This window comes from Oncorhynchus clarkii, unplaced genomic scaffold, assembly GCF_045791955.1.
Source record: "Oncorhynchus clarkii lewisi isolate Uvic-CL-2024 unplaced genomic scaffold, UVic_Ocla_1.0 unplaced_contig_10581_pilon_pilon, whole genome shotgun sequence".
NCBI lineage: Eukaryota > Metazoa > Chordata > Actinopteri > Salmoniformes > Salmonidae > Oncorhynchus > Oncorhynchus clarkii.
In genome coordinates, this window is record NW_027261087.1 from 49,912 (window position 1) to 63,040 (window position 13,129).

Sequence of the window (13,129 nt, forward strand, 5' to 3'; positions counted from 1 at the left end):
TAGCTGTGTGTAGACTAGTACTCTGTTGGGATTCTATATAGCTGTGTGTAGACTAGTACTCTGTTGGGATTATATATAGCTGTGTGTAGACTAGTACTCTGGGATTCCAAATAGCTGTGTGTAGACTAGTACTCTGGGATTCTATATAGCTGTGTGTAGACTAGCACTCTGTTGGGATTCTATATAGCTGTGTGTAGACTAGTACTCTGGGATTCTATATAGCTGTGTGTAGACTAGTACTCTGTTGGGATTCTATATAGCTGTGTGTAGACTAGTACTCTGTTGGGATTCTATATAGCTGTGTGTAGACTAGTACTCTATTGGGATTCTATATAGCTGTGTGTAGACTAGTACTCAGTTGGGATTCTATATAGCTGTGTGTAGACTAGCACTCAGTTGGGATTCTATATAGCTGTGTGTAGACTAGTACTCTGTTGGGATTCTATATAGCTGTGTGTAGACTAGTACTCTGTTGGGATTCTATATAGCTGTGTGTAGACTAGTACTCAGTTGGGATTCTATATAGCTGTGTGTAGACTAGTACTCTGTTGGGATTCTATATAGCTGTGTGTAGACTAGTACTCTGTTGGGATTCTATATAGCTGTGTGTAGACTAGTACTCTGTTGGGATTCTATATAGCTGTGTGTAGACTAGTACTCTGTTGGGATTCTATATAGCTGTGTGTAGACTAGCACTCTGTTGGGATTCTATATAGCTGTGTGTAGACTAGTACTCTGTTGGGATTCTATATAGCTGTGTGTAGACTAGTACTCTGTTGGGATTCTATATAGCTGTGTGTAGACTAGCACTCTGTTGGGATTCTATATAGCTGTGTGTAGACTAGTACTCTGTTGGGATTCTATATAGCTGTGTGTAGACTAGTACTCTGTTGGGATTCTATATAGCTGTGTGTAGACTAGCACTCAGTTGGGATTCTATATAGCTGTGTGTAGACTAGTACTCTGTTGGGATTCTATATAGCTGTGTGTAGACTAGTACTCTGGGATTCTATATAGCTGTGTGTAGACTAGTACTCTGGGATTCTATATAGCTGTGTGTAGACTAGTACTCTGGGATTCTATATAGCTGTGTGTAGACTAGTACTCTGGGATTCTATATAGCTGTGTGTAGACTAGTACTCTGTTGGGATTCTATATAGCTGTGTGTAGACTAGTACTCTGTTGGGATTCTATATAGCTGTGTGTAGACTAGTACTCTGGGATTCTATATAGCTGTGTGTAGACTAGTACTCTGTTGGGATTCTATATAGCTGTGTGTAGACTAGTACTCTGGGATTCTATATAGCTGTGTGTAGACTAGTACTCTGTTGGGATTCTATATAGCTGTGTGTAGACTAGTACTCTGTTGGGATTCTATATAGCTGTGTGTAGACTAGTACTCTGCGATTCTATATAGCTGTGTGTAGACTAGTACTCTGGGATTCTATATAGCTGTGTGTAGACTAGTACTCTGGGATTCTATATAGCTGTGTGTAGACTAGTACTCTGTTGGGATTCTATATAGCTGTGTGTAGACTAGTACTCTGTTGGGATTCTATATAGCTGTGTGTAGACTAGTACTCTGTTGGGATTCTATATAGCTGTGTGTAGACTAGTACTCTGGGATTCTATATAGCTGTGTGTAGACTAGTACTCTGGGATTCTATATAGCTGTGTGTAGACTAGTACTCTGGGATTCTATATAGCTGTGTGTAGACTAGTACTCTGGGATTCTATATAGCTGTGTGTAGACTAGTACTCTGGGATTCTATATAGCTGTGTGTAGACTAGTACTCTGTTGGGATTCTATATAGCTGTGTGTAGACTAGTACTCTGTTGGGATTCTATATAGCTGTGTGTAGACTAGTACTCTGTTGGGATTCTATATAGCTGTGTGTAGACTAGTACTCTGGGATTCTATATAGCTGTGTGTAGACTAGTACTCTGTTGGGATTCTATATAGCTGTGTGTAGACTAGCACTCTGTTGGGATTCTATATAGCTGTGTGTAGACTAGTACTCTGTTGGGATTCTATATAGCTGTGTGTAGACTAGTACTCTGTTGGGATTCTATATAGCTGTGTGTAGACTAGCACTCTGTTGGGATTCTATATAGCTGTGTGTAGACTAGTACTCTGTTGGGATTCTATATAGCTGTGTGTAGACTAGTACTCTGTTGGGATTCTATATAGCTGTGTGTAGACTAGTACTCTGTTGGGATTCTATATAGCTGTGTGTAGACTAGCACTCAGTTGGGATTCTATATAGCTGTGTGTAGACTAGTACTCTGTTGGGATTCTATATAGCTGTGTGTAGACTAGTACTCTGGGATTCTATATAGCTGTGTGTAGACTAGTACTCTGGGATTCTATATAGCTGTGTGTAGACTAGTACTCTGGGATTCTATATAGCTGTGTGTAGACTAGTACTCTGTTGGGATTCTATATAGCTGTGTGTAGACTAGTACTCTGCGATTCTATATAGCTGTGTGTAGACTAGTACTCTGGGATTCTATATAGCTGTGTGTAGACTAGTACTCTGTTGGGATTCTATATAGCTGTGTGTAGACTAGTACTCTGTTGGGATTCTATATAGCTGTGTGTAGACTAGTACTCTGTTGGGATTCTATATAGCTGTGTGTAGACTAGTACTCTGGGATTCTATATAGCTGTGTGTAGACTAGTACTCTGGGATTCTATATAGCTGTGTGTAGACTAGTACTCTGGGATTCTATATAGCTGTGTGTAGACTAGTACTCTGGGATTCTATATAGCTGTGTGTAGACTAGTACTCTGTTGGGATTCTATATAGCTGTGTGTAGACTAGTACTCTGTTGGGATTCTATATAGCTGTGTGTAGACTAGTACTCTGGGATTCTATATAGCTGTGTGTAGACTAGTACTCTGGGATTCTATATAGCTGTGTGTAGACTAGTACTCTGGGATTCTATATAGCTGTGTGTAGACTAGTACTCTGTTGGGATTCTATATAGCTGTGTGTAGACTAGTACTCTGTTGGGATTCTATATAGCTGTGTGTAGACTAGTACTCTGGGATTCTATATAGCTGTGTGTAGACTAGTACTCTGTTGGGATTCTATATAGCTGTGTGTAGACTAGTACTCTGGGATTCTATATAGCTGTGTGTAGACTAGTACTCTGGGATTCTATATAGCTGTGTGTAGACTAGTACTCTGTTGGGATTCTATATAGCTGTGTGTAGACTAGTACTCTGTTGGGATTCTATATAGCTGTGTGTAGACTAGTACTCTGGGATTCTATATAGCTGTGTGTAGACTAGTACTCTGTTGGGATTCTATAAAGCTGTGTGTAGTCTAGTACTCTGGGATTCTATATAGCTGTGTGTAGACTAGTACTCTGTTGGGATTCTATATAGCTGTGTGTAGACTAGTACTCTGTTGGGATTCTATATAGCTGTGTGTAGACTAGTACTCTGTTGGGATTCTATATAGCTGTGTGTAGACTAGTACTCTGTTGGGATTCTATATAGCTGTGTGTAGACTAGTACTCTGTTGGGATTCTATATAGCTGTGTGTAGACTAGTACTCTGTTGGGATTCTATATAGCTGTGTGTAGACTAGTACTCTGTTGGGATTCTATATAGCTGTGTGTAGACTAGTACTCTGTTGGGATTCTATATAGCTGTGTGTAGACTAGTACTCTGTTGGGATTCTATATAGCTGTGTGTAGACTAGTACTCTGGGATTCTATATAGCTGTGTGTAGACTAGTACTCTGTCGGGATTCTATATAGCTGTGTGTAGACTAGTACTCTGTTGGGATTCTATATAGCTGTGTGTAGACTAGTACTCTGTTGGGATTCTATATAGCTGTGTGTAGACTAGCACTCTGTTGGGATTCTATATAGCTGTGTGTAGACTAGCACTCTGTTGGGATTCTATATAGCTGTGTGTAGACTAGTACTCTGGGATTCTATATAGCTGTGTGTAGACTAGTACTCTGTTGGGATTCTATATAGCTGTGTGTAGACTAGTACTCTGTTGGGATTCTATATAGCTGTGTGTAGACTAGCACTCTGTTGGGATTCTATATAGCTGTGTGTAGACTAGTACTCTGTTGGGATTCTATATAGCTGTGTGTAGACTAGTACTCTGTTGGGATTCTATATAGCTGTGTGTAGACTAGCACTCTGTTGGGATTCTATATAGCTGTGTGTAGACTAGTACTCTGTTGGGATTCTATATAGCTGTGTGTAGACTAGCACTCTGTTGGGATTCTATATAGCTGTGTGTAGACTAGTACTCTGTTGGGATTCTATATAGCTGTGTGTAGACTAGTACTCTGTTGGGATTCTATATAGCTGTGTGTAGACTAGTACTCTGTTGGGATTCTATATAGCTGTGTGTAGACTAGTACTCTGTTGGGATTCTATATAGCTGTGTGTAGACTAGTACTCTGTTGGGATTCTATATAGCTGTGTGTAGACTAGTACTCTGTTGGGATTCTATATAGCTGTGTGTAGACTAGTACTCTGTTGGGATTCTATATAGCTGTGTGTAGACTAGTACTCTGGGATTCTATATAGCTGTGTGTAGACTAGTACTCTGGGATTCTATATAGCTGTGTGTAGACTAGTACTCTGGGATTCTATATAGCTGTGTGTAGACTAGCACTCTGTTGGGATTCTATATAGCTGTGTGTAGACTAGTACTCTGGGATTCTATATAGCTGTGTGTAGACTAGCACTCTGTTGGGATTCTATATAGCTGTGTGTAGACTAGCACTCTGTTGGGATTCTATATAGCTGTGTGTAGACTAGCACTCTGTTGGGATTCTATATAGCTGTGTGTAGACTAGTACTCTGTTGGGATTCTATATAGCTGTGTGTAGACTAGTACTCTGTTGGGATTCTATATAGCTGTGTGTAGACTAGTACTCTGTTGGGATTCTATATAGCTGTGTGTAGACTACTACTCTGTTGGGATTCTATATAGCTGTGTGTAGACTAGTACTCTGGGATTCTATATAGCTGTGTGTAGACTAGTACTCTGGGATTCTATATAGCTGTGTGTAGACTAGTACTCTGTTGGGATTCTATATAGCTGTGTGTAGACTAGTACTCTGTTGGGATTCTATATAGCTGTGTGTAGACTAGTACTCTGGGATTCTATATAGCTGTGTGTAGACTAGTACTCTGTTGGGATTCTATATAGCTGTGTGTAGACTAGTACTCTGGGATTCTATATAGCTGTGTGTAGACTAGTACTCTGTTGGGATTCTATATAGCTGTGTGTAGACTAGTACTCTGTTGGGATTCTATATAGCTGTGTGTAGACTAGTACTCTGCGATTCTATATAGCTGTGTGTAGACTAGTACTCTGGGATTCTATATAGCTGTGTGTAGACTAGTACTCTGGGATTCTATATAGCTGTGTGTAGACTAGTACTCTGTTGGGATTCTATATAGCTGTGTGTAGACTAGTACTCTGTTGGGATTCTATATAGCTGTGTGTAGACTAGTACTCTGTTGGGATTCTATATAGCTGTGTGTAGACTAGTACTCTGGGATTCTATATAGCTGTGTGTAGACTAGTACTCTGGGATTCTATATAGCTGTGTGTAGACTAGTACTCTGGGATTCTATATAGCTGTGTGTAGACTAGTACTCTGGGATTCTATATAGCTGTGTGTAGACTAGTACTCTGGGATTCTATATAGCTGTGTGTAGACTAGTACTCTGTTGGGATTCTATATAGCTGTGTGTAGACTAGTACTCTGTTGGGATTCTATATAGCTGTGTGTAGACTAGTACTCTGTTGGGATTCTATATAGCTGTGTGTAGACTAGTACTCTGGGATTCTATATAGCTGTGTGTAGACTAGTACTCTGTTGGGATTCTATATAGCTGTGTGTAGACTAGCACTCTGTTGGGATTCTATATAGCTGTGTGTAGACTAGTACTCTGTTGGGATTCTATATAGCTGTGTGTAGACTAGTACTCTGTTGGGATTCTATATAGCTGTGTGTAGACTAGCACTCTGTTGGGATTCTATATAGCTGTGTGTAGACTAGTACTCTGTTGGGATTCTATATAGCTGTGTGTAGACTAGTACTCTGTTGGGATTCTATATAGCTGTGTGTAGACTAGTACTCTGTTGGGATTCTATATAGCTGTGTGTAGACTAGCACTCAGTTGGGATTCTATATAGCTGTGTGTAGACTAGTACTCTGTTGGGATTCTATATAGCTGTGTGTAGACTAGTACTCTGGGATTCTATATAGCTGTGTGTAGACTAGTACTCTGGGATTCTATATAGCTGTGTGTAGACTAGTACTCTGGGATTCTATATAGCTGTGTGTAGACTAGTACTCTGTTGGGATTCTATATAGCTGTGTGTAGACTAGTACTCTGCGATTCTATATAGCTGTGTGTAGACTAGTACTCTGGGATTCTATATAGCTGTGTGTAGACTAGTACTCTGTTGGGATTCTATATAGCTGTGTGTAGACTAGTACTCTGTTGGGATTCTATATAGCTGTGTGTAGACTAGTACTCTGTTGGGATTCTATATAGCTGTGTGTAGACTAGTACTCTGGGATTCTATATAGCTGTGTGTAGACTAGTACTCTGGGATTCTATATAGCTGTGTGTAGACTAGTACTCTGGGATTCTATATAGCTGTGTGTAGACTAGTACTCTGGGATTCTATATAGCTGTGTGTAGACTAGTACTCTGTTGGGATTCTATATAGCTGTGTGTAGACTAGTACTCTGTTGGGATTCTATATAGCTGTGTGTAGACTAGTACTCTGGGATTCTATATAGCTGTGTGTAGACTAGTACTCTGGGATTCTATATAGCTGTGTGTAGACTAGTACTCTGGGATTCTATATAGCTGTGTGTAGACTAGTACTCTGTTGGGATTCTATATAGCTGTGTGTAGACTAGTACTCTGTTGGGATTCTATATAGCTGTGTGTAGACTAGTACTCTGGGATTCTATATAGCTGTGTGTAGACTAGTACTCTGTTGGGATTCTATATAGCTGTGTGTAGACTAGTACTCTGGGATTCTATATAGCTGTGTGTAGACTAGTACTCTGGGATTCTATATAGCTGTGTGTAGACTAGTACTCTGTTGGGATTCTATATAGCTGTGTGTAGACTAGTACTCTGTTGGGATTCTATATAGCTGTGTGTAGACTAGTACTCTGGGATTCTATATAGCTGTGTGTAGACTAGTACTCTGTTGGGATTCTATAAAGCTGTGTGTAGTCTAGTACTCTGGGATTCTATATAGCTGTGTGTAGACTAGTACTCTGTTGGGATTCTATATAGCTGTGTGTAGACTAGTACTCTGTTGGGATTCTATATAGCTGTGTGTAGACTAGTACTCTGTTGGGATTCTATATAGCTGTGTGTAGACTAGTACTCTGTTGGGATTCTATATAGCTGTGTGTAGACTAGTACTCTGTTGGGATTCTATATAGCTGTGTGTAGACTAGTACTCTGTTGGGATTCTATATAGCTGTGTGTAGACTAGTACTCTGTTGGGATTCTATATAGCTGTGTGTAGACTAGTACTCTGTTGGGATTCTATATAGCTGTGTGTAGACTAGTACTCTGTTGGGATTCTATATAGCTGTGTGTAGACTAGTACTCTGGGATTCTATATAGCTGTGTGTAGACTAGTACTCTGTCGGGATTCTATATAGCTGTGTGTAGACTAGTACTCTGTTGGGATTCTATATAGCTGTGTGTAGACTAGTACTCTGTTGGGATTCTATATAGCTGTGTGTAGACTAGCACTCTGTTGGGATTCTATATAGCTGTGTGTAGACTAGCACTCTGTTGGGATTCTATATAGCTGTGTGTAGACTAGTACTCTGGGATTCTATATAGCTGTGTGTAGACTAGTACTCTGTTGGGATTCTATATAGCTGTGTGTAGACTAGTACTCTGTTGGGATTCTATATAGCTGTGTGTAGACTAGCACTCTGTTGGGATTCTATATAGCTGTGTGTAGACTAGTACTCTGTTGGGATTCTATATAGCTGTGTGTAGACTAGTACTCTGTTGGGATTCTATATAGCTGTGTGTAGACTAGCACTCTGTTGGGATTCTATATAGCTGTGTGTAGACTAGTACTCTGTTGGGATTCTATATAGCTGTGTGTAGACTAGCACTCTGTTGGGATTCTATATAGCTGTGTGTAGACTAGTACTCTGTTGGGATTCTATATAGCTGTGTGTAGACTAGTACTCTGTTGGGATTCTATATAGCTGTGTGTAGACTAGTACTCTGTTGGGATTCTATATAGCTGTGTGTAGACTAGTACTCTGTTGGGATTCTATATAGCTGTGTGTAGACTAGTACTCTGTTGGGATTCTATATAGCTGTGTGTAGACTAGTACTCTGTTGGGATTCTATATAGCTGTGTGTAGACTAGTACTCTGTTGGGATTCTATATAGCTGTGTGTAGACTAGTACTCTGGGATTCTATATAGCTGTGTGTAGACTAGTACTCTGGGATTCTATATAGCTGTGTGTAGACTAGTACTCTGGGATTCTATATAGCTGTGTGTAGACTAGCACTCTGTTGGGATTCTATATAGCTGTGTGTAGACTAGTACTCTGGGATTCTATATAGCTGTGTGTAGACTAGCACTCTGTTGGGATTCTATATAGCTGTGTGTAGACTAGCACTCTGTTGGGATTCTATATAGCTGTGTGTAGACTAGCACTCTGTTGGGATTCTATATAGCTGTGTGTAGACTAGTACTCTGTTGGGATTCTATATAGCTGTGTGTAGACTAGTACTCTGTTGGGATTCTATATAGCTGTGTGTAGACTAGTACTCTGTTGGGATTCTATATAGCTGTGTGTAGACTACTACTCTGTTGGGATTCTATATAGCTGTGTGTAGACTAGTACTCTGTTGGGATTCTATATAGCTGTGTGTAGACTAGTACTCTGGGATTCTATATAGCTGTGTGTAGACTAGTACTCTGTTGGGATTCTATATAGCTGTGTGTAGACTAGTACTCTGTTGGGATTCTATATAGCTGTGTGTAGACTAGTACTCTGTTGGGATTCTATATAGCTGTGTGTAGACTAGTACTCTGTTGGGATTCTATATAGCTGTGTGTAGACTAGTACTCTGGGATTCTATATAGCTGTGTGTAGACTAGTACTCTGTTGGGATTCTATATAGCTGTGTGTAGACTAGCACTCTGTTGGGATTCTACACACAGGTGTATAGACTACTTCTGAGCAGCAGTAGCAGTCTACACAGGTATATAGAATTCCAATGTAGTAATAGTTATAATAGTAATAGTTATAACAACTGTTTACCATCTATATAAAATGATCTCCAACAAGTTAACTAGTTATATTTAAATATTTTGTATTTATTTAAATATTATGTCAATAGTGAAAGGTTCTGAGGGAGCTACGGTGAAGCTTTGTCTTCAATTAAAAGTTGGTTGTAAAGATGAGTTCAGTTCCCTGCAAGAGAACCTTAACATTGAATCATTTAAATTATTATTTTCTCTCGTCTTTCTCTGCCTCTGACCTGTCTCATTTGCTCTCTGACCTCCCTCCTTCTCCCTCCCTCTCCCTCTCTCCCTCCCCCTTCTCCCTCCCCCTTCTCCCTCTCTCTCTCTCCCTTCTCCCTCCCTCTCTCTCTCCCTCCCTCTCTCTCTCCCTCCCTCTCTCTCCCTCCCTCTCTCTCCCTCTCTCTCTCACTCCTCTCTCTCTCACTCCTCCCCCTCTCTCTCTCACTCTTCCCTCTCTCTCTCACTCCTCCCTCTCTCTCTCACTCCTCCCTCTCTCTCTCCCTCCCTCCCTCTCTCTCTCTCTCCCTCCCTCCCCCCTTCTCTCTCTCTCTCTCTCTCCCTCCCCCCTTCTCCCTCTCTCTCACTCCTCCCTCCGTTCTCTCTCCCTCCAGGTTTGAACACTCTAAAGAAGACGTGCCTGGGCCCAAGCCGTCGCTGCCACCCCCTGCCTCCGCCTGCGCCCTTCTCACTCCTACGTCCCTCGCCGCCAGCGCTCCAGCCCCCGTTCCCAGTGGATCGGCGGGTGGTCAGTCGGCAGACGGCCCAGAGAACCCTCATGGATCAGGCGCAGGGGACTGGGTTATGGCGGCAGAGTTTGTACCAGGCCAGCCGTACTATTGTGGAAGGGGTGAGTGTGTCTAGGATGCTTGTGATTAAGCCTACTTGTACATAATTACACTTATTATTATTATTATTATTATTATTATTATTATTATTGAAATGATTAAGTTAAAGTGCCTTAACATGTAACACGTACCGATAGCAAGGTGCAGCCTGTCTGATCCAGTCATTCAATGTGGTGGTCTTTACCACGTCGTGATTGTTGTCACACTGGCTGGTCCTCATTCAGGACCCAGGCTGCTAAAGCTTCTCTTAACCCTGTCACACTGGCTGGTCCTCATTCAGGACCCAGGCTGCTAAAGCTTCTCTTAACCCCAGAGCCATGTTGTCTCAATGTGATCAATTAATCGTGCAGCCCTACTGGCTTCTACAAGGTGTCGAAAGTGTTCCACAGGGATGCTGGTCCCATGTTGACTCCAATGCTTTCCCACAGTTGTCAAGATGGCTGGATGTCCTTAGGGTGGTGGATCATTCTTGACACACACGGGAAACTGTTGAGCTTGGAAAAACCCAGCAGCGTTGCAGTTCTTGACACAAACCGGTGCACCTGGCGCCTACTACCATACCCCTGTTCAAAGGCACAGAAATATTTTGTCTTGCCCGTTCAACCTCTGAATGGCACACATACACAATCCATGTCTCAATTGTCTCAAGGCTTAAAACTCCTTCTTTAACCCTTCTCTTCCCCTTCATCTACACTGATTTGAAGTGGATTTAACAAGTGACATCAATAAGGGATCATATATTTCACCTGGATTCACCTGGTCAGTCTGTCATGGAAAGAGCAGGTGTTCCTAATGTTTTGTACACAGTGTGTATAGGGAATAGGGTGCTGTTTGGGACTGGTATCCTTAGCTAGCTCAACTGTGGAAGTGGAGAACAAAGCTACGGTCAAAATGACACCCTGTTACTACGGTCAAAATGACACCCTAGTTACTACGGTCAAAATGACACCCTAGTTACTACGGTCAAAATGACACCCTAGTTACTACGGTCAAAATGACACCCTAGTTACTATGGTCTTAATCAGTGCGCTCTGTACAGAATAGAGTTCCATTTGAGAGGCAGATGGTGTCCTTAGCTAGCCCTACTGCTGACAGGGTGAGTTTGTGCCAGTCTGTCAGGGTTGTCCTTAGCTTGAGCCACTGATATGCCAACAGTGCTAGTCGCTGCCAACTTCTGCCATGTGGCCGGACACAGTGTGAAATGAATGGATGATTTGAATGTAGCGATCTTTCAGTCTGTCCCTCCTGTCTCCCTGTAGGATGGACATGATGTACTGTCAGTCACCTACTAAGTCAATAAGACACTTTCAGTTTGTCCCTCCTGTCTCCCTGTAGGATGGACATGATGTACTGTCAGTCACCTACTAAGTCAATAAGACACTTTCAGTCTGTCCCTCCTGTCTCCCTGTAGGATGGACATGTACTGTCAGTGACTCAATAAGACACGTTCAGTTTGTCCCTCCTGTCTCCCTGTAGGATGGACATGATGTACTGTCAGTCACCTACTAAGTTAGTACTTTTGGCCCCTGTGGGCACCGGTCAGAAGTATGGCTCTATATAGGAAATGGGGGCCATCTTGGAATACACAGCATCCCCTTTCTGTTTGGTCTGCTGCCAAATGCTCCCCAATCCAGTCTCCCACTGAACAGGTGTATTTTTATCAGAGAGAGAGAGAGAGAGAGAGGGGAGGGGGCGACTTCTGGTTGATTTTGTTTCCTTTTGGGGGCATTTTAGCATCTTTTATTAACAAGTTGGTTTGTAGACCACCAGACTCATGAGGTAAATAAATGACACCATTTTGTTGGCGCCAAGTCGATGACTGTTTCCATGTGTCTTAATAAGGGTGTGTGTCTGGCTCGCTCACCTCTCTCTCTCCTCTCGCCCTCTCTCCTCTTCCCCCTCCCTCGTCAGACCCGGTGAAGTCTGACGGGTCGGGGATGAGTCCTCTGGAGCGAGAGAAAGACCCGGCGGGAGACGATAAGGAGTTGAGGAAGACTCTGTGTCCCTACGCCGCCATGGGGGAGTGTCGCTACGGACTTAACTGTGCCTATCTCCACGGCGACGTGTGTGACATGTGCGGTCTGCAGGTGCTCCACCCCTCCAACGACGCACAGCGATCAGAACACACCAAGGTAACGGTCCTGTCAACACGCCCCTCCATCAGAACACACCTGTACCTGTCAACACACGCCCCTCCATCAGAACACACCTGTACCTGTCAACACACGCCCCTCCATCAGAACACACCTGTACCTGTCAACACACGCCCCTCCATCAGAACACACCTGTACCTGTCAACACACGCCCCTCCATCAGAACACACCTGTACCTGTCAACACACGCCCCTCCATCAGAACACACCTGTACCTGTCAACACACGCCCCTCCATCAGAACACACCAAGGTCAAATCAAGATGAGGCGTTAGGATTAATGTAACTCAGCTGTGTGGTACTTAGTCTCCATGTTTTACTATCAGATACTGTATTTATATACTACGGTCTCCATGTTTTACTGTCAGATACTGTATTTATATACTACGGTCTCCATGTTTTACTGTCAGATACTGTATTTATACACTACGGTCTCCATGTTTTATATACTACGGTCTCCATGTTTTATATACTACAGTCTCCATGTTTTACTGTCAGATACTGTATTTATATACTACGGTCTCCATGTTTTATATACTACAGTCTCCATGTTTTATATACTACGGTCTCCATGTTTTATATACTACGGTCTCCATGTTTTACTGTCAGATACTGTATTTATATACTACGGTCTCCATGTTTTATATACTACGGTCTCCATGTTTTATATACTACGGTCTCCATGTTTTACTGTCAGATACTGTATTTATACACTACGGTCTCCATGTTTTATATACTACAGTCTCCATGTTTTATATACTACGGTCTCCATGTTTTATATACTACGGTCTCCATGTTTTATATACTACGGTCTCCATG

At 42.1% G+C, this 13,129-nt stretch overlaps 1 protein-coding gene across 1 annotated transcript in view; it reads left to right on the plus strand.

The window, feature by feature from the left end:
* LOC139404710 (probable E3 ubiquitin-protein ligase makorin-1) overlaps positions 1-13,129 on the plus strand; it is a 48,861-nt gene that overhangs the window by 25,695 nt on the left and 10,037 nt on the right. The window contains exons 3-4 of the mRNA XM_071147341.1: positions 9,926-10,161; positions 12,071-12,291. Coding sequence (XP_071003442.1) covers positions 9,926-10,161; positions 12,071-12,291 — 457 coding nt within the window. The remainder of the gene's footprint in view (positions 1-9,925; positions 10,162-12,070; positions 12,292-13,129) is intronic.